Source organism: Crocodylus siamensis, chromosome 6 (assembly GCF_052110815.1).
Source record: "Crocodylus siamensis isolate JL-2025a chromosome 6, ASM5211081v1, whole genome shotgun sequence".
NCBI classification, from domain to species: Eukaryota; Metazoa; Chordata; order Crocodylia; family Crocodylidae; genus Crocodylus; species Crocodylus siamensis.
In genome coordinates this window covers 5,724,572-5,742,075 of record NC_143400.1, presented here as the reverse complement: position 1 = coordinate 5,742,075, position 17,504 = coordinate 5,724,572, and the positions used below count along the sequence as shown (strand labels likewise).

At 67.8% G+C, this 17,504-nt stretch overlaps 1 protein-coding gene across 2 annotated transcripts; it reads left to right on the top strand.

Annotated features, from left to right (window-relative positions):
- Positions 1-4,245: 4,245 nt before the first annotated feature.
- Positions 4,246-17,385, top strand: ADCY6 (adenylate cyclase 6). Of its 2 annotated transcripts, none has more exons than XM_090053415.1 (22): positions 4,246-4,469; positions 6,221-7,218; positions 8,651-8,800; positions 9,033-9,154; positions 9,281-9,392; positions 9,486-9,613; positions 9,775-9,933; positions 10,041-10,182; positions 10,317-10,445; positions 11,112-11,137; positions 11,243-11,390; positions 11,466-11,563; positions 11,658-11,745; positions 12,448-12,564; positions 12,656-12,814; positions 13,451-13,626; positions 13,732-13,767; positions 13,865-13,994; positions 14,138-14,401; positions 14,948-15,152; positions 15,371-15,495; positions 15,578-17,385. In XM_090053415.1, the coding sequence occupies exons 2-22, from the start codon at positions 6,367-6,369 to the stop codon at positions 15,704-15,706; spliced, it is 3,495 nt and encodes a 1,164-aa protein (XP_089909541.1). In that variant the 5' UTR covers positions 4,246-4,469; positions 6,221-6,366; the 3' UTR covers positions 15,707-17,385. The 2 variants fall into 2 exon arrangements, with proteins under 2 accessions (XP_089909541.1, XP_089909540.1); XM_090053414.1 differs by lacking the exon at positions 4,246-4,469 and adding an exon at positions 5,570-5,704.
- The last annotated feature ends 119 nt before the right edge of the window (positions 17,386-17,504 follow it).

Sequence of the window (17,504 nt, the reverse complement as noted above, 5' to 3'; positions counted from 1 at the left end):
CCGACGCTGGGCCCAGCACGCCGCACCCCAGGGGCCTGCGTGGCTCAGGCCCAGGCCCTCTGGCTGGAGGGGGCTGCCTCGACCCCCCAGCTGGACTGTGGCTCTGGGCTGGACCTGGGCCGCGTGCGGTGCTGCCGGCATTGCCGAGCCCCGCCGGGCTGGAAGGCGCCCCTAATGCTGCCCCCGTGCCGCTGGGGCCTTCCTGCGCCGGCGTGGCCCCGGTGCCCGGCCCCAGCCCCGCCACAGGGCCCTGGGGTCACGAGGTCACTGCCAGGCCGCTTTGGCCGTGCCACAGCCTGGGGGAGCCACGGCTCGGCCACGGAGCCAGGCCCGGGCCCAGCCCCCGCCCCGCTGGCACCTCTCCAAGGTGCTGATCGCAGCTGCCCGGGGGCGGGGGCGGGGGCGCAGCTCCCAGCCCCCCCGCCCAGGAGCCCGGGGCAGGCTGAACAGGCCACACAGCAGCTCTTACCACGCGTGTCTGGGCCCCACTTCCAGCCCCCCCCCCGCCCCCGGCCACGTTGCAGCCAGCGACAGCTCCGGCCGGCTTGTGCCCCCCAAAAGGGACCCGCCCTGGGCCTGCCCCGCTGCCAGCAGCGCGGGGCCGCGGGTCTCCGCGCTCCTCCGGCTGCATCGACCCGGGCGCCAGGCGGGCGCGGGGCGGGGGGGCTGCCATTAGCTGCTGTGCGGCAGATGCATCAAGGCGAGCCGGGCCCAGGCAGCGCCGCTAATGGATGTGCCGGGCCGGGGCCAGCGCATGCCCCCGGGACACGCCAGCGTCTTCGGTTTCTCCGAGAGGAGAGGGAGCGGGGGCTGGGCTCGGCGCCTGTCGCCCAGGGCTTCGGCCCCCACTCCTTCCAGCCTGCCCTCTGCGGCAGGGCTGGGGGCGCTGGGAGCCAGCCCTGCTCCGGGGGGGCTGGGGGCCCTGACTCCTCGGTTCGAAGAGCTGCGCGGGGCGTGACGCTAGGTCCCACCCTGGCCACGGGGTGGTGGGCAAGCTGCTTCACCTCCACGTGCCTCGGTTTCCCTGGGGGTCATGAGGCCCAGCGGAGCCCGCCCTGCCCGGCCGCAGCTGCCCTGACCGCTGTCTTGGACTCCGCACGGCTCAGGCGGGCTGGGCTGGGCAGCACTGGTGGCCCAAGCCCCTGGCCCGAGCGGCCCGTGCAGGGCTGGCATCTCCGGGCGCGTGCGCTGACGCAGCGCTGCTCTGTGCAGAGCTGTCCCCAGCCTCTCGCCGACGGGCGCAGGACCCCTTGGCTCCACTGGCCACAGGAGAGCAGGGCCTAGGGCCCAGCGCGGGGGCCTGCGGGCCAGGACTCCTGCCCTCATCCCTGGGCAGGGCTCAGCACCCTCCTGCTAGCTGGAGCCTGCACCCCATCCGCCCCGAAGGAGGGCATCGTGCATGCGTGAGCAAGCGAGTGAGCCTGCAGCCATGAATTATTGAGCAGCCCAGGCTGCTGCCAGGCGCCTCTGCAGAGCCACCGTCCCCCGGCGCCGGGGATGCTCCCCCGCCCGGCCCAGCCTGGAGAGCACCGCATGGGGAAGGGGGGGTGCACAGCTAGGCCGGATCAGCTGGGCAGTGGTGGCAAGGGGGTGCTAATGGCGCTGGGCTGGGCTGGGAACGCAGGGGGCCTGGCTGGGGCAGTCAGCTCCACCTGGGGGGTTGTTATGGGTGGGGTGGGGGAGCAGGGAGGTGGGAATGGGGGTGCAGGGGCCAATGCAGGGGGAAGAGGGGCACTGGTGTTTGCACCCCCTGGCAACAGCCAGACTGGGCAGGGTCTGGGGGCAGCTGGGATGGGCAGTGAAAGGACAGACCCTGCTGCAGGGGGTGGGTGCTAGGGGCAGGGGTGGTGGGGCTGGAAACCTGTGGGCAGAGACGCCTCTAGGTCCCCGGACTCTGACGGGAACAGACACGGAGCTCAGGGATCTGGCTTTGCAGGGCTGCAGGCTGAGGTCCCTGGTGGGGGGCTTGGGGGCAGGCCAGGGAGGGGGATGCAGGGCCAGCCAAGACCCTCCCTCCCCTTCCCAGGTATGGAGCTGGGTGGGGCTGGGGGCTCAGCGCCTGGCTGGGGTGGCCATGGCCTGGGGCAGTGGGTCGCTGCTGGGGGTGCGGGGGCAGCAGCTGGGCCCAAGGGGTGGGGGGCACTTTGCAGCTGCCAGCACCCCGGGGGTGGCAGGGGGGCATAGGTAGGGACAGAGCCCGGCATGAGCACGTGTGTACGGGCCCATCCCATGTATGCAGTGTGGGGTGGCTGTGCCAGGCAGGGGTGCACAGTTACAGGGCCCACACATGTGGCAACGCATGTGCCACTTGCACGCCAGCCGTGCATGGGATCCCCAGTGCTGGCAGGGGCTCCCTTCATACCCCAGGTCCATCCAGTGGCTTGGGCTGGCCCCTGGGGCTCCAGGCCCTGCTGCACCAGCCTGGCTCCCTGGGCCGTGGCAGTGGCCGTGGCAGTGGCCTGGAGATGCCACCAGAGGGCAGGGGAGGCCCTGCAATACACAGCCCCTGGGCCCTGGTGCTGCAGCCCTGCCCGCCAGCCCCACCCCGCGCCTGGGGGGTCAGTGGCCTGGCTTGGGCTGAGGGGCCAGGCCCTGCTGCAGTGAGGCAGGGCCCAGGAGCCCGGGCTTCTCGCCTGCCCCCGGCTCCAACACCCTCCCTGCAAGGGCCAGGGGTCCATCCCCCACGGCTGCCCCAGGGCTCCAGCACCTGTGCCCAGGGCCCCGATACCTGCCCCTAGGGCCCCGGCTTCTGCCCCTGGGGCTCCAGCACCTCCCCTCCCCCCATGGCGGTGGCACCTCCTCTCTTTATTTGCGGGTGAACTTCCACCCCGTTACCAGGGCGACTCTGTTTACAGCATAATTCGGATCAATCGAATCTCAGGCAGAGCCGTCGCCAGGCAACAGGAAGCCTGATGAAGCTGGGTGCTGATAAGCAGCCTGCATGGGGGGGGCTGCCCAGCTCTACCCCCTCCTCTGCAGACGGCTCCGCCAGGAGAGGGGCTGCACCGGCCCGGCCCGGGGCTCGGCCCAGCCTGGCAGGGCCAGGTGGGCATGGGAGCAAGCAGGGCCTGGCACCAAGCGGGTGCCAGGTGGGGCCGGGCTGGGTGCAGTGGGGTCAGAAACTGCCCTGTAGGTCTGGGCACCTTCCTGGCACCTCGTGGCACAGTGGCTACGGCTACGTCACTGCTTCCCACTGCCAGGGAGGTTTCCCAGCCCCTAGCCGCAGGGTGAGAGCGCCGCCAGACCGCAGGGGCCCTGGGTTCTCTCACTTCCCATTTGCTGCCTCAGTTTACCTCGTCCTCCCAGAGGGGTGATGACTCTGCCCTGGGGGCTTTTCAGGGGGTTAATGAACGCTGAGTGCTCTGAGATGAACGGGCCCATGTCATAATTAATCCCAGGGCGCTTTACCCACTTGGCTGGCTGCGAGCGCTGCCTTGTCTAGGTATCACCTCACCAGGCCCCTGCCTCTGGCCTGCAATGCCGCAGTGGGGCGGGGGGGCTCACAGGGCAGGCTGGTGCCCTTGGACCCATGGGGCAGGGGAAGGGCAAGGCTGCATGTCAGAGGGGCCATGAGTCCCTGGGACCCCAGGGGTGTCAAGGGCCTTTGGACCCCCTGTGCTTTTACTCCCCCCTCCTGCAGGAGGCCCCTCCCCTGCGGGTCCAAAGCGCCCCAGGACCTGGGGCATTGCTATGGGGAGGGCCTGGGGGGACAGCCAAACTCAGACCCCAGGGCCTGTGGTGCCTTTGCCCTCTCGTAGCTGAGAACAGAAGCCAGGAGCGTGGGTCTCTGGGCCCCTGCTCTACCCCCGGGACCCCGACCCTCTCCCCAAAGGGGGCATCCCCTCTCGAGGGGCAGCGAGGGCTCCGCGTAGAAACGAGGCAGCAAACTGAACAGCTGAGTGCGGGCCAAGGCATCTGGTGCCTGCTTTCTCGGGGGAAGGCGAATGAGAGGCTCCGGCCCCCCCGGCGAGGTCAGGCGGGCTCGCAGCACGTCCAGACCGAGCTCAGGACTCCGAGCTGATGTCTCGGTGCTCTGCTCTGGGGTGGCGGGCGCTGCCTGGATTGGGACCACCCCGGAGGCCCGGGGCCCTGTGAATGGGCCTCCAGGGTGGTCCCGATCCAGCCTTGCAGGGCCCCGGGGAGACGGCGGGTCAGAGGAGTCTGGAGGCTGCTCTTTTCGCTTTCCTGCCGCCTCCCTGAAGGGTTAAGGTTCCCACGTGGTGCCGTGCCCGGATCCAGGCAGCGCCTGCTGCAACGGGAGTCGAGGGGGAAGGGGAAGGAGTGGAGGCCGAGGAGGGCGCCTGGGAGCTGGGGCCTGCGGGATCCGGACCCCCCTGCAGCCTCCTTGCCCGACGCAGCTGCCCCTGGCAGGGGGGTCTTGCCTGTCCCTGGGCCTGCCAGGCACCACGGGCAAACCCTGGAGCGGCCTAGCAGGGACCTCCCCTCCCGGGAGCTGCCAGGATTCGTTGGTAATTAATCATTAAGTCTGTCTCCCCGGGGCCTGGGCTCCGGGAGGGGATGCCGCACAGGCCCTACTGCTCGGGCACCAGCTGGAGTGGTAGCATGGGGCCGGGGCAGACCCTGGATGCCCCCGCTCTGCCCGCAAAGGCCTGGGCTGGGGTGAAGAGGTCGTAGCCCCGAAGCCGAGGGCTCTTGAGGCCCCTGCACCAGCCTGAGGGGGAGCTGTGGGGACCCTCGCCTCCCGTGTCTCGGGGCCCTGGGGTCAGGCAGGGCTCCTGCATGGGGCAGGGGGGTGGGCGAGAGAACCAGCCCTGGGCCCTGACCTGGAGTGGGCATGGGAGTGGCAGCCCCCGGGCGTGGGGCGGTGAGACTCCCTGCCTTTGTCCCCACCCCCGACACCCCCCAGACACGGGGGGCATCAAAGCCTCCATGTGCCTGTGTGTGTGTCTGCATGCATGTGCAAGTCAGCGTGTGTGTGCATGTGTGGGCATGCGTGCCTGAGTGCCTGTGTGTGAATGTACATGTACGTGTGTGCGTGCGGGTATGTGTATGCACGTGTGCGCACATGTATGTGCATGCCTGCCTGTGTGTGCATGTGCGTGTGTGTGCATGCACACATGTCTGTGTGTGCAGGTGTGTGTACGTGCAGGTGTGTGTACGCAGGTGTGTGCGTGTGTTCAGGCACATGCATGCGTGCGTGCGCAGGTGTGTGCATGCGTGTGCGCATAGGTGCGTGCATACATGCATGTGCCTATGTCTGCGTGGGCATGCGTGTATGTGCGTGTGCGCAGGTAGGCGTGCGCAGGCAGGTATGTGCCCGCGTGTGTCTCTGTGCCCGCGTGTGCCCGCCACCTCTCCCTGCCGCCGCGCGGGGGTGGGCGCTGCGGGCGCGCGTGTGCGTGTGCCCGAGGCCGCTCCGGCCCTGCGTGAGAGTGTGCGCGTGTGTGTGCGTGCGTGTGCGCCCGGCCGCAGCCCGCACCGCGCGCAACAGGCGGCCGGGCCGGGCCGGGCCGGGGCTGCGGGTCCCGCACAAAGGCGGCGCGGCGCGGGGCGGCGGCGCGGGGCGGGGCGGGGCGGGGCGTTTTCCCGGGCGGCGGGGCCGGGGCAGCGATGGGGCGCGGGGCGCGGAGCCCGGGCAGCGAGTAGCCGCGGGGCCGGGCCGGGCTGCGGGCTGCGGGCTGCGGGCGGGGCGCTGCGGGCTCCGGCGGCGGCGGCGGCGGCGGCGGCGGCCGAGGGCCGGGCGGTGAGTGCGGGGACCCCGCGCCGGGGCGGGGCGGGGTGCTGTCCCCGGGGCGCGGTGCTGAGCCGCGGCGGGGGGGCAGGGAGCGGGTGCCGTGCCAGGCTGCGGGGCCGGTGCCACGTCCCGGGCGGGCGCGGGGCTGCGGCCTGGCCGGCGGGCAGTGCCGTCATGGCTCCGCGGGCGCAGCGCAGGCCCCGGGGGGGGGCCGGGTCGCGCTGGGCACCGGGTCGGCGCACGCGGGGGCGAGGCCGGCGGGGGACCCCGGCCCGCAGCCCCCGGCCGGCCTGCGCGCGGTGCGGGCCGGGCCCTGCCTCCAGCTCCCGCGGGGTCAGAGTCCAGCATCGCTCCCCGGGCCGGACGCGGCCGGGCCTGGAGCCGCTCGCCCCGGGCTTTGCCCCGGCCGCGCTGGCGCCGCTCGCCCCGCGGTGCCGGGGGCTGGGGGCAGCTGGGGGGCCCGAGGCGGGCGGGAGCCCCCGGCTGCCGGTCTCGCCGACACCCTCTGCTCTCCCTCGGCTCCAGGTGCCGGCCCCATGCCCAGCCGCCCGTGAGCAGAGGCCCACCTGCCGGGGCCCGTGCCCGCTTGGGGCTCGTGGCACTGAGCAGCCAGCCAGGTGAGCGCCCGGGGGGCAGGGGGGAGCGGGGCCAGGCTCCCTCGGCCCCGCAGCATGTCGTGGTTCAGCGGGATCCTAGTGCCCAAGGTGGACGAGCGGAAGACGGCATGGGGCGAGCGCAACGGGAAGAAGGGCAAGCGCCCGCGCACCGCGCTCTGCGGCCCCCGCTACATGAGCTGCCTGCAGGACCCCGAGGCTGAGCGCGGCCCCCATGCCCGGGCTGGCCTGGGCCTGCGCTGCTCCTGGCAGGAGGACCACTACGGCAAGAAGGGCCCGGCTGGCGACCTGGGCCTCAAAGCGGTGGACCTGGGCTTCGAGGACAGCGAGGCCAAAGGGGGCGTGAAGGCGGCAGAGGGCGGCATGGCGGTGCCGCGGCGGCCGCCAGCGAGCAAGGTCTGGCAGCGGCTGGCCCAGGTGTTTCGCTCCAAGCGCTTCCCATCGGCCAAGCTGGAGCGGCTCTACCAGCGCTACTTCTTCCAGATGAACCAGAGCAGCCTGACGGTGCTCATGGCCGTGCTGGTGCTGGTGTGCGGCGTGCTGCTGCTCTTCCACTGCCTGCCCGGCGCCCCGCGCCCCCCCTATGCCGCCGCGCTGGCCGTGGCCACTGCCCTCTTCCTGGCACTCATGACGCTGTGTGCCCGCAGCGCCGTGCCGCAGGACTACATGTGGGCTGTGAGCTACGTGGTGCTGGGTGCCCTGGCCGGGGTGCAGGTGCTGGCCGCGCTCATGGCCGTGCCGCGCAGTGCCGCTGAGGGCGTCTGGTGCAGCGTCTTCTTCATCTACATCGCCTACACGCTGCTGCCCGTGCGCATGAGGGCGGCCGTGCTGGCTGGCGCCCTGCTGTCCGCCCTGCACCTCGGTATCTCCTGGCACCTCAACGCTGCCGACCCCTTCCTCTGGAAGCAGGTAGGACGGGGCTCGGGACCAGGGTGCCCACGTGCCGCGCCGTCCAGCTCTAGCACAGGCCTCCCCGCTGCGTCACAGTGCCCAGCCTGGCCAGCGCCCCGGCCCCTGGAGGCAGGGCAGTGGGTGGGTGAGGCCTGGACTGTGCCCCCCCATCCCATCCCTGGCTTGTCATGGGGACCCTGCCCTTTAGGGCTGGGGGTGAATGCTGCCTCCCGCTCCTTCCAGCTGCCCTGGGAGGCTGCTCCTGTTCCTGGTTTCTGTGGCCGTGACCTTGTGGGACAACACAGGGGTCAAAGCCGCAGGGGTCTGGAGCGATGAAGCAGGCTCCCCTCAGCTGTGGGGCAGGGTCTTGGGGGCACTGGTGTAGGGGGTATGGAGGGGTAGTAGGAAGCCCCTTCCCTGCCAGACGTGGCCCCCCCAGATCTGGGCAGGCCGGAGGCCCGTTAGCTGCCATGGGGAGGGCTCACCGTACCCAGTGCACCCGCTCAGAGCTTCGGGGGCTGCAGCCGCCTCGTCCCCATCCCTTCCCCCAGCCGGGGTGGGGGGCGGTAATTGGGGCTTCTGGTGCACAAAGCCCCTATTGTGGGTAGGGGTGTCAGCTGGGGGGGCAGACAAAGCCCTCATTGTGGGTGGGGAGGAAGTGGGTGGGGGGGACAGGGGCAGGAAGCCAGGGCAGCAGGCGAGGCCAGGGTGGCAGCCCCCCTCCATTACCCAGTGCGGCCCGACCTCCGGGGTCCCAGTGGTGGAGGGTAGGATTGGGGCCCCTTGGTCCCTGGGGGGCTGGTGTGTCCCCATGAGACTGCCATGCCCCCTCCTGTGGTTCCCAGCCCAGTCGCTCCCTCCGCACCTGGCTCTGGGGTGGCACCAGGCTGGGTTACAGGGCAGGGGACACTGCTTTGCAGGGCAGAGGAGCCCTACCCCCACCCCCTCCGGGGCCCCAGAGCCGCTGTGGGCTGGTGTGGAGCCTGCAGCCGGTCACGCTGTGTCCAGCCAGGGCGGATGCGATAGCAGGGGGCGGGGACGGGGGTGCCGTCCTGGCATGGACCCTGTGCTGCGAGGCTATAAATAGTCCCAGCCGGGGCTGGGTGGGGGGTGGACCGCAGCCAGCCCATAGCCGCACTGCTAAATACACCGCAGCTTCCCGCTGGGCCCCTCCGGCTTCCTCCACTTCCGATGGGGCTGGGTGCTCCTGCTCCAGGAGCCGCGTCCTGCCCTGGGAACATTGCCTGAAGGGGTGGAGATGGAGCAGGGGGTTCCCTGTGCTCTGGTGATGGATGAGGAGCATGGGGGGGGGGCTTTGGGCTGGGGGTCCAGGGCAGGGTGATGCCTCCTGGGGCCCCCCAGCGATGCCCCTAGTGTCTGGATGCGGGGAGGGGGTGTCCATCTCCCTCTGAGGGCTCCAGGCTGATGGAGCCCCCACCCCCTGCCCCAGCTCAGCGCCAACGTCCTCATCTTCCTCTGCACCAATGTGATTGGGGTCTGCACCCACTACCCTGCCGAAGTCTCACAGCGCCAGGCCTTCCAGGAGACGCGCGGCTACATCCAGGCCCGGCTTCACCTCCAGCGGGAGAACCGGCAGCAGGTGGGTGCTGGGAGGACAGGGGGAGAGACGGGCAATCGGGGTCCTCGGGGTGCCTGTGCTGGGTCCATGGGGTCCAGTGCACCCCACCTGCCCCCATCCCTGTGCTGGAGCCGCAGGGTCAGTGCACCCCACCAGACCCTGGACCACAGCTTGGGGCAGTGGCGGGGAAAGGCCTAGGGTTAAGGTTAGGGTTAGGGACCCGGCGGTAGTGACAGGTGCGGTCTGGGGACAGGAGCGTCTCCTGCTGTCTGTGCTGCCCCAGCATGTGGCCATGGAGATGAAGGAGGACATCAACACCAAGAAGGAGGACATGATGTTCCACAAGATCTACATCCAGAAGCACGACAACGTCAGGTGCCGGCTGGGCCCGGGGTCGGGGAGCACGGGGGGCTGGGAGCGGTGTGGAGCAGGGGAGGTGGCAGAGCCTGGGGGGAGGGGAGCCCGCCCCAGGGAGATGCTCCGGTTCCCTCTCGCCTGCAGCATCCTGTTCGCGGACATCGAGGGCTTCACCAGCCTGGCGTCACAGTGCACGGCCCAGGAGCTCGTGATGACACTGAACGAGCTCTTCGCTCGCTTTGACAAGCTGGCAGCTGTGAGTGCACGCGCGTGTGCGGGAGCAGGGGAGGCTGTGCGCATGGCGGTAGGAGAGGGGAGCGCCTTGGCGGCTGACCTGTGCCCCCCCCAGGAGAACCACTGCCTGCGGATCAAGATCCTGGGCGACTGCTACTACTGCGTGTCGGGGCTGCCGGAGGCGCGGGGCGACCACGCACACTGCTGCGTAGAGATGGGCGTTGACATGATCGAGGCCATCTCGTGAGTCGGGGGGGTGCCCTGGGCACGCCTCCTCACATGGGGGTGTGCTTGTGAGCCCCTTGCATGCGGGACGGGATGAGTGCCTGCAGGTGTGTGCATGCACCCTTGCACAGGGGAGCAGGCAGCGCTATCTGACACCCGGTGCCTACGTGTCCCCGCAGGCTGGTGCGCGAGGTGACAGGCGTGAATGTGAACATGCGTGTGGGCATCCACAGCGGGCGCGTGCACTGTGGCGTGCTGGGCCTGCGCAAGTGGCAGTTCGACGTCTGGTCCAACGATGTCACGCTGGCCAACCACATGGAGGCGGGGGGCAAGGCTGGGTGAGCGGGGGGTGTGGCGGGGGCCATGGCTCTGGGGCTTGCAGGGCTCCCCGGGGCCAAGGGGCACCGCAGCGCCCACAGGACTCAGCCTGCCTCCTGGCCCCCAGGAGGATTCACATCACGGGGGCCACGCTGAAGTGCCTGAACGGGGACTATGAGGTGGAACCGGGCCACGGTGGCGAGCGCAACACCTACCTCAAGGAGCACAACATTGAGACCTTCCTCATCGTGGGCTGCAGCCAGAAGCGCGTGGGTTTGGGGCCGGGGGTTGCCGGAGGGCACCGGGCGGTGGGGGGTTGAAGCTGCTGGGGCAGGGGCGGGGGATCCCCAGGGGCAGCTGTGCCCTGCAGCCCCCCATACCGCGGCCACGACCCCCCCTGCAGAAGGAGGAGAAGGCGATCCTGGCCAAGCTGCAGCGGGCGCGGGCCAACTCGGTGGATGGACTGGCACCGCGCTGGGCGCCCGACCGCTCCTTCTCCCGGGCCAAGGACTCCAAGGCCTTCCGGCAGATGGTGAGCATGGGCCCGGAGCAGCCCTGGCCACTGGCTCCATCCCCCCGTGGTGCCATCAGCTTTGGCCCCCATGCCTTCCTGCTCCCCACAGCAGCATTGACTCCCCTTGCCGCGGGTGCCTCGCATGGGGCAGTCCCCAGTCAGCCTGGGGATGTCAGTTGCCATGCTGCTAGGCCTGGGGGCATCCCCTGTTGCCTTAGGATGGCCCGTTGCCCCCCAGCTGCCGTGGCCTGGTGTGTCGCCATGGCGTTGGTTGTCGGCGCGGTGCCGGTTGCTCGGGTGCCGTGCGGTGGAGGAGGGCGCTGGCCGGATCTGCGCCGCTCGAGGCAGCCCCGGCCGGGGGTGGGGGGGTAGGTTGGTGTGACCCCCCTTCCACGTCGGGCTGGTCACTTGCCACGGCAGGGCCAGGCCAGCACCCTCCTGGGTGTAAATCCCCCGCGTGGCTCCATTCTGGACAGTCTTCGTCCCTATCCCCTGGGCACCTCCCAGCACCATGGCCTTCCCGGGCTCCCTCCCCCTGCCTCCGTTTCCCCTTCTGGCGCTGGCCTGCTGGGGGCTGGGCAGTGGGGGTGGGGTTTCCTGGCTGCCTGGGGTGGCAGCGACCCTGGGGAGGGGATAGGGGGTGGCTGGACCCCCCTGAATGCCTCCTCCCCCCCATCTCTGCAGGGCATCGATGACTCCAGCAAGGACAAGTAAGTGCTGTTCCCCCCAGCCTGAGCCGGACAAGCCCAGGCCTGGCCCAGGGGCCGGGTAGGAGAGGGGCAGCAGGGCTGAGCCCCCCTGTCCTGCCCCCCCAGCCGCAGCGCGCAGGAGGCCCTGAACCCTGAGGACGAGGTGGACGAGTTCCTCGGCCGTGCCATTGATGCGCGCAGCATCGACCAGCTGCGCAAGGACCACGTCAAGCGCTTCCTGCTCACCTTCCAGACGCCCGAGCTGGAGAGGAAGGTATGTGCCCCCACACCCGGTGCGATCCCCTCCCCAGCAGCTCGGTCCCGGCACTGACCCCCACTGTCCCCACAGTACTCCAAGAAGGTGGATGACCGCTTCGGGGGCTATGTGGCCTGCACCCTGCTCGTCTTCTGCTTCATCTGCTTCATCCAGATCGTCATCTTCCCCCAGTGCGTAGCCGCCCCCTGCCCTGTGCCAAGTCCCAGCCCCTGGCTGCCCCGCGGGCTGCAGCCTGGGGGAGCTCACGGTGCCTGTCCCCCACAGCTCCCCCCTGATGCTTGGGGTCTACGTTTGCATCTTCGTCCTCCTGGCCAGCATCCTCTTCGTGTGCGCCGTCTACTCCTGCATCGGCGTGAGTACTGCCCTCACGTGAGCGAGCGTGAGCTCATGTACTTGTGTACTGCCCTTGTGCAAGTGGCCATGCACCATATGCTTGTGCATTGGCGTGAGTACTGCCTTGTGTGAGCAGCTGTGAGCTTGTGTAGTCATGTGCTGCCCTCGTGCGAGTGGTTGTGCACCATGTGCTCGTGCATTCGTGTGAGTACTGCCCCTCGTGTAAGCGGGCGTGTGCTCATGCAGCAGTGGGTTGCCGTCATGTGAATGACTGTGCACCACAAGTTCTGCATTGGTGTGAGTATTACTCTCATGTGAGCATCCATGCACTGTGTGCTCACATATTGGTGCAACTACCATCCTCATGTGAATGGCCATGCACCACGTGCTTGTGCATTGGCATGAGCACTACTCTTGTGTGAGCGGCCATGTGCTGTGTGCTTATGCATTGGTGTGCATACCCCCCTCGTGTGTGTGTTTGTGCATTGGTGTGTGCGCTGCCCCTGTGCAAGCAGGTGGGAATGGGTACGTCATGAACTGTGTGCCCCAGACTCCCCTGTGAGCAAAACGAGTCTCGCAGCATTTCCTCTGGGGCTGCACGTGTGCGGGCTGGCGTGCACAGCTGCAGGGCCCCATTGCATGGGGCAGCTGGGATGAGGGGTTGGGGGAGGCCGGCTGGTGCTGGGGTGGCCGTGCCCAGAGGATCCTCCCTGGCCTGCAGCTCTTCCCGGCGGCGCTGCAGCGGGTGTCCCGGAAGATCGTGCACTCCCGTGCTCACAGCACCGTCATTGGCGTCTTCACCGTCCTCCTCGTCTTCATCGCTGCCTGTGTCAACATGGTAGGGCCCAGGGCAGTAAAAAGGAGAGGGCTGGGGCCCAGGGTGCTGCCCCCTCTTGGTGCCATGGTGACCCCCCCCTGCTTTCCCGCAGTTTGCCTGCAGCCGCGTGCCCCTGCGAGACTGCGCCGCCCGTGACCTCAACATCACGCCTGCGGCTGTGGGCCCCTGCCAGCTTCGCGCCCTCAACTACTCCTTGGCCTCCGATGCCCCCCCCTGCTATGGGGATGCCCCCCCTTGCAACTTCCCTGAGGTGAGGGGGCTGGGGTGGGGTGGGAAGCCCGGGGGATGAGGGTCCTCGGGTCAGGGGTCTCAGGGCTGTGCTGGTGGGCATGGGCAGATAGTGTGGCACGTTGTCCTGTCTAGCTGCAGTGGGGGTGACCGTGGTTTTACGAAGAGCTTAGATGATTTGTTTGGGACAGTTTGGACCAGGCTGATCCTGCCCCAGGCATGGGTTACACTAGAGGTGGCGTCTGGAGGTCCTGACCAGCTGCACGGCACTAGGACTCTGAAATAACACAATACATGTCCTTCATCAGATAAAAAGAAATGAGAAGCTTTCCTAACGTTTCCGGGGCCTAGGGCTGTAGTAGTCAGTGCAAGGGCAGAGCAAAAGCAAACATCGCTTCATTGGCACATGGGTCACCTAGCTAGGGGAGGGCGTTACGGAGGAGAAACATGCCGGATTTGGCACAAAATGATGAAGAGCTGCCAGAGCTCCCATCCTGTCAGCTGCTTTCAGACTCGTTAGGGGCAGCATGAGTTTTGCAGGAGAGAGGGGTGGGAGGGGAGACCAGGGGGTGACCACGGCCCCAGTCTCGGTCTGCACTGGGGGCAGTGCTGGATCCTGGGGGCCTCTGCCCTGATGGTGCCCCCTGCTCCTCTCTAGTACTTCAACTACAGCATCGTGCTGAGCCTGCTGGCCTGCTCCGTGTTCCTGCAGATCAGCAGCATTGGGAAGCTGGGGCTTATGTTGGCCCTTGCCAGCCTCTACCTGGTGCTGGTGGAGGGGCCGGCAGCTGCCCTCTTTGACAACTCTGACCTGCTGGTCATGGCCAATGCCTTGTGAGTGCCCCCGGGACCCTCCGCCCAGCGCCAGCGCCAGCGCAGCTCGGGGTGGGAGCAGGGGTCTGGGGGGCTGCTCTGTAACCACTGACTCTTCCCTGCCAGGCCGGTCTACAATGCCACCCAGGGAGGCTCTGGATGGTGAGTGGGGAGCTGCATGTGGGGGGGGAGTGTGAGGGTGTCAACTAGGCAGGATCGTGCCCTGTGGGTCCCTGGTCTCACGTGCATGTGCCCTCAGCCTGGCAGAGGGGAAGGTGGCACTGAAGTACGTGACACCCGTGATCCTGGCGGTCTTTGCGCTGGCGTTGTACCTCCATGCGCAGCAGGTTGAGTCCACCGCCCGCCTCGACTTCCTCTGGAAGCTGCAGGTAGGACACAGAGGCATCTGTGCATGCACAGGCATGCGTGGAGGGGTGTGCATGAAAGGGTGCAAATGGGCTGTGTGTGCCCAGGCTATTGGTGGGGGTTGGAGGGGCCTGTGGCCCCAGCCCCTGATGCCAGCTCCATGCAGGCCACGGGGGAGAAGGAGGAGATGGAGGAACTGCAGGCCTACAACCGGCGGCTGCTGCACAACATCTTGCCCAAGGACGTGGCGGCGCACTTCCTAGCGCGGGAGCGGCGCAACGATGAGCTCTACTACCAGTCGTGCGAGTGTGTGGCCGTCATGTTCGCCTCCATCAGCAACTTCTCCGAGTTCTACGTGGAGCTGGAGGCCAACAACGAGGGTGTGGAGTGCCTGCGCCTGCTCAACGAGATCATCGCCGACTTCGATGAGGTGCCCAGGGTCGCGGGGGGAAATGGGCAGGAGCCCGGGGCCAGGTGCCCAGTGGCCACCTGCCCTGCAGCTTTGTGAGGTGCAGAATGTCTGTGGCTGGAGCACCAGGGAAAGGAGGCACGTGGCACAGGGCCCCTCGTGCATTGCACAGCAGGACTCAGTTCACGTGGGTTTTGCAGTACGCAAAGCACCCTGAGCAGCCCTGGCGCGTCTGTGGCTGGAGCACTGGTGGGGTGTGGCGTGGGGCCCGTCATGCATCACATGGCAGGATCCTGAAGCTCATACATGTTTTTTGTGGTGCACAAAGCACCCTGAGCAGGCCCTGCATGTCTGTGGCTGGAGCACCGGGGGAAGGGGAGCGTGGCACGGGACCCCTCGTGCATTGCACGACAGGACCCCACAGCTCACGTGGTTCTCATGGTGTGCAAAACATCCTGTCCATGGCTGAAGCCCTGAGGCTGGGGGGGGGGCCCAGAGCCTTGGGACCAGAGCGGGCTCCTTTGGGAGGGTCCCACCAGGCTTGTCCCAGCTGCCACTGCCCCGCAGATCATCAGTGAGCAGCAGTACCGGCAGCTGGAGAAGATCAAGACCATCGGCAGCACCTACATGGCGGCGTCAGGCCTCAATGACACCACATACGACCGCGAGGGCCGGAGCCACATCACGGCGCTGGCCGACTATGCCATGCGGCTCATGGAGCAGATGAAGTACATCAACGAGCACTCCTTCAACAACTTCCAGATGAAGATCGGTGAGGGAGGGGCCTCGGGGGCGGGGCCTCGGTGTCGCTCGCCTGCCCAACCTCACAACGGCTGTGGCACACGCATGTGCGTGCGGCAGTCAGGGGAGCTGGCCTGTGCTCAAGGGAGGGCAGGCTTGCGACACACGTGCACATACGTGCTTGTGCACACGGGATCGCTGGGATGCGGGGTTTTCAGGGGCAGGAGTGCTGATGCCCCTTGCCTGCAGGACTGAACATCGGGCCAGTGGTGGCAGGTGTGATTGGGGCACGCAAGCCACAGTATGACATCTGGGGCAACACTGTGAACGTCTCCAGCCGCATGGACAGCACGGGGGTGCCTGACCGCATCCAGGTGAGGCTGCACCCCGGATGGGTACCCATGATGCTCCTCCTGGGCATGGGACACTGCTCACCGATGCTCCCCAACCCTGCAGGTGACGACTGACCTGTACCAGGTGCTGGCGACCAAGGGGTACCAGCTGGAGTGCCGTGGGGTCATCAAGGTCAAGGGCAAGGGCGAGATGACCACCTACTTCCTGAATGCGGGCCCCGGCAGGAGTTAGCAGCCGGGGCCCAGGGCTGCCGCGGACGCTTGCCAGCGTCTTCTGAATGGCTCTGGAGTTAGGCAAAGAACTCTAAAGGGAACCAGACCTCCCACTTCCGGTCCCCCCGTTTTGGCCTGCCCGCCCCCTCCCCAGCAATCCTGCGGGGAAAGGGGGCATCCGCGGCACTGAAGGAGCATTTTTACAGTGGACCTTTTATTTATTTATTTCCCAGTGGAGCCAGCGCGGGGTTGGGAGGGAGGGGGAATTGGGCTCCCCCCAACCCCAGATGCTCCTGCTCCTGGTTGGAATAAACCAAAGACAGGCGGGGGTCCCAGCCCCACAGCTCGGGGAGGGGGTCCCTGGCTCCTTCTATCTGCCGGCTTTGTGCACCACTGGACTTTGCACCAGCTCCTGAAGCCGGTGCTGGGGGGGTGCAAGGGGGAGGGGAGGTTCTCATGGTCACTCGGCCCCTGCTGCCTGCCCCGGCATCTCACTGTGAAGTTTGTACCGTACAGCTGGGGGGGGAGGGGGGAGGGCAGGGGGAAACAGTTCTTATTTGCCAAAATTGCACCCATGTCCGGCACAGCGGGCATCCCCGGGTGAGCCGGGGAGGCCTTCAGTGCTTTGCCAGCTGGAGGGTTGCACTTGCCAAAGAGGGCTTGGGGAGTGGCTGCGGGGTGGGATTGGGGGGTGGTAAGTCCTGCCCCAGCCTGGGGGGACACCCTTAGCCATTGCCCCACCCCCGCCTGGACCTGGGGCGCTGGGTGCCCCTTCCCTGCAGCCAGCTCCCGGAGGGCCGGGCCCCCTCCCCGTGCCCAGAGCTGACCATGTGCCAAACCCAAGTGCCGCAGGCCCGGTGCTGCCCCTGCCCCATGTGCCTGATGTTTGGGGGGGCTCGACCCCCCCCTGCAGCTCGGCCAGGCCCTGCTTATCTCAGTAACCCCATGTGGCCTCACTCTGCCCCCCGCCACGCTGCTGTCCTGTACCATGGTATGACCGTGGGGGCCCAAATCAGAGGCGGGCAACAGAAGAGGGAATTCCCACCCCCGGTCTGACCCTGTGTGGGGACAGCTGGCCCTGAGGACTCACTGGGGGCTCTGCCTGTGCAAGGATGCCCCCCCCACCCCCCCCAGTGCTTGGTGTATGGCAGACTCTGCCCCTCCAGGCAGAGATTTCCCGTCCTCCTCTGCACTGAATGCAGCACTCGGGGGGCGTGGGGCTGCAAACCCTGCCCCTGGGTATGGGGCAGGAGGTGGCTGCCAGGGGGCCCCAGCTGTCCCCAGGCCCTTGGGGCTGGGCGGGCGTAGGGGAGCCCAGCAGAGCTGCCCGGGTGCTGAAGCCGCAGAGAGGACATTCTCAGCCCGTCCCCATTCATCGCCTGTTTTAAATGCAAAAAATGAAGTGATTTCTCTGTTTCTTTTTACATGGGGGGGAGGGGGGGCTGCAGCTTGTGTCTTGGGGGCTTTAAGCTGACGCTGGCACTGGGCGAGCTCTGGCCATGGCCGTGAAGTGAGGGCTGGGGTCCCCCCCACCCCGGGCTCCCACAGCAAGGGGGGGGGGGGGGGTCCAGGCTGAAGCCTGGGTAGTGGGGTGGGGGGGAGGGTGGAAACCTGTTGGATGATGCAGATTCCAGGTACTTTTTTTTCCTCCCCTTTTGTGTGTACATATAAATTATATATAAAACTCACTTTCTACAACGCCCGTGCCTGGTGCCCTGTGTTTGCATTGTTGCGCGAGCGCTCTCTCCACGGTGGGTGCCCCAGGGATGTTCCCACCTGAGAAACGGAGGAGCCGGGCCAGGGTCTGAGCAGTGCCA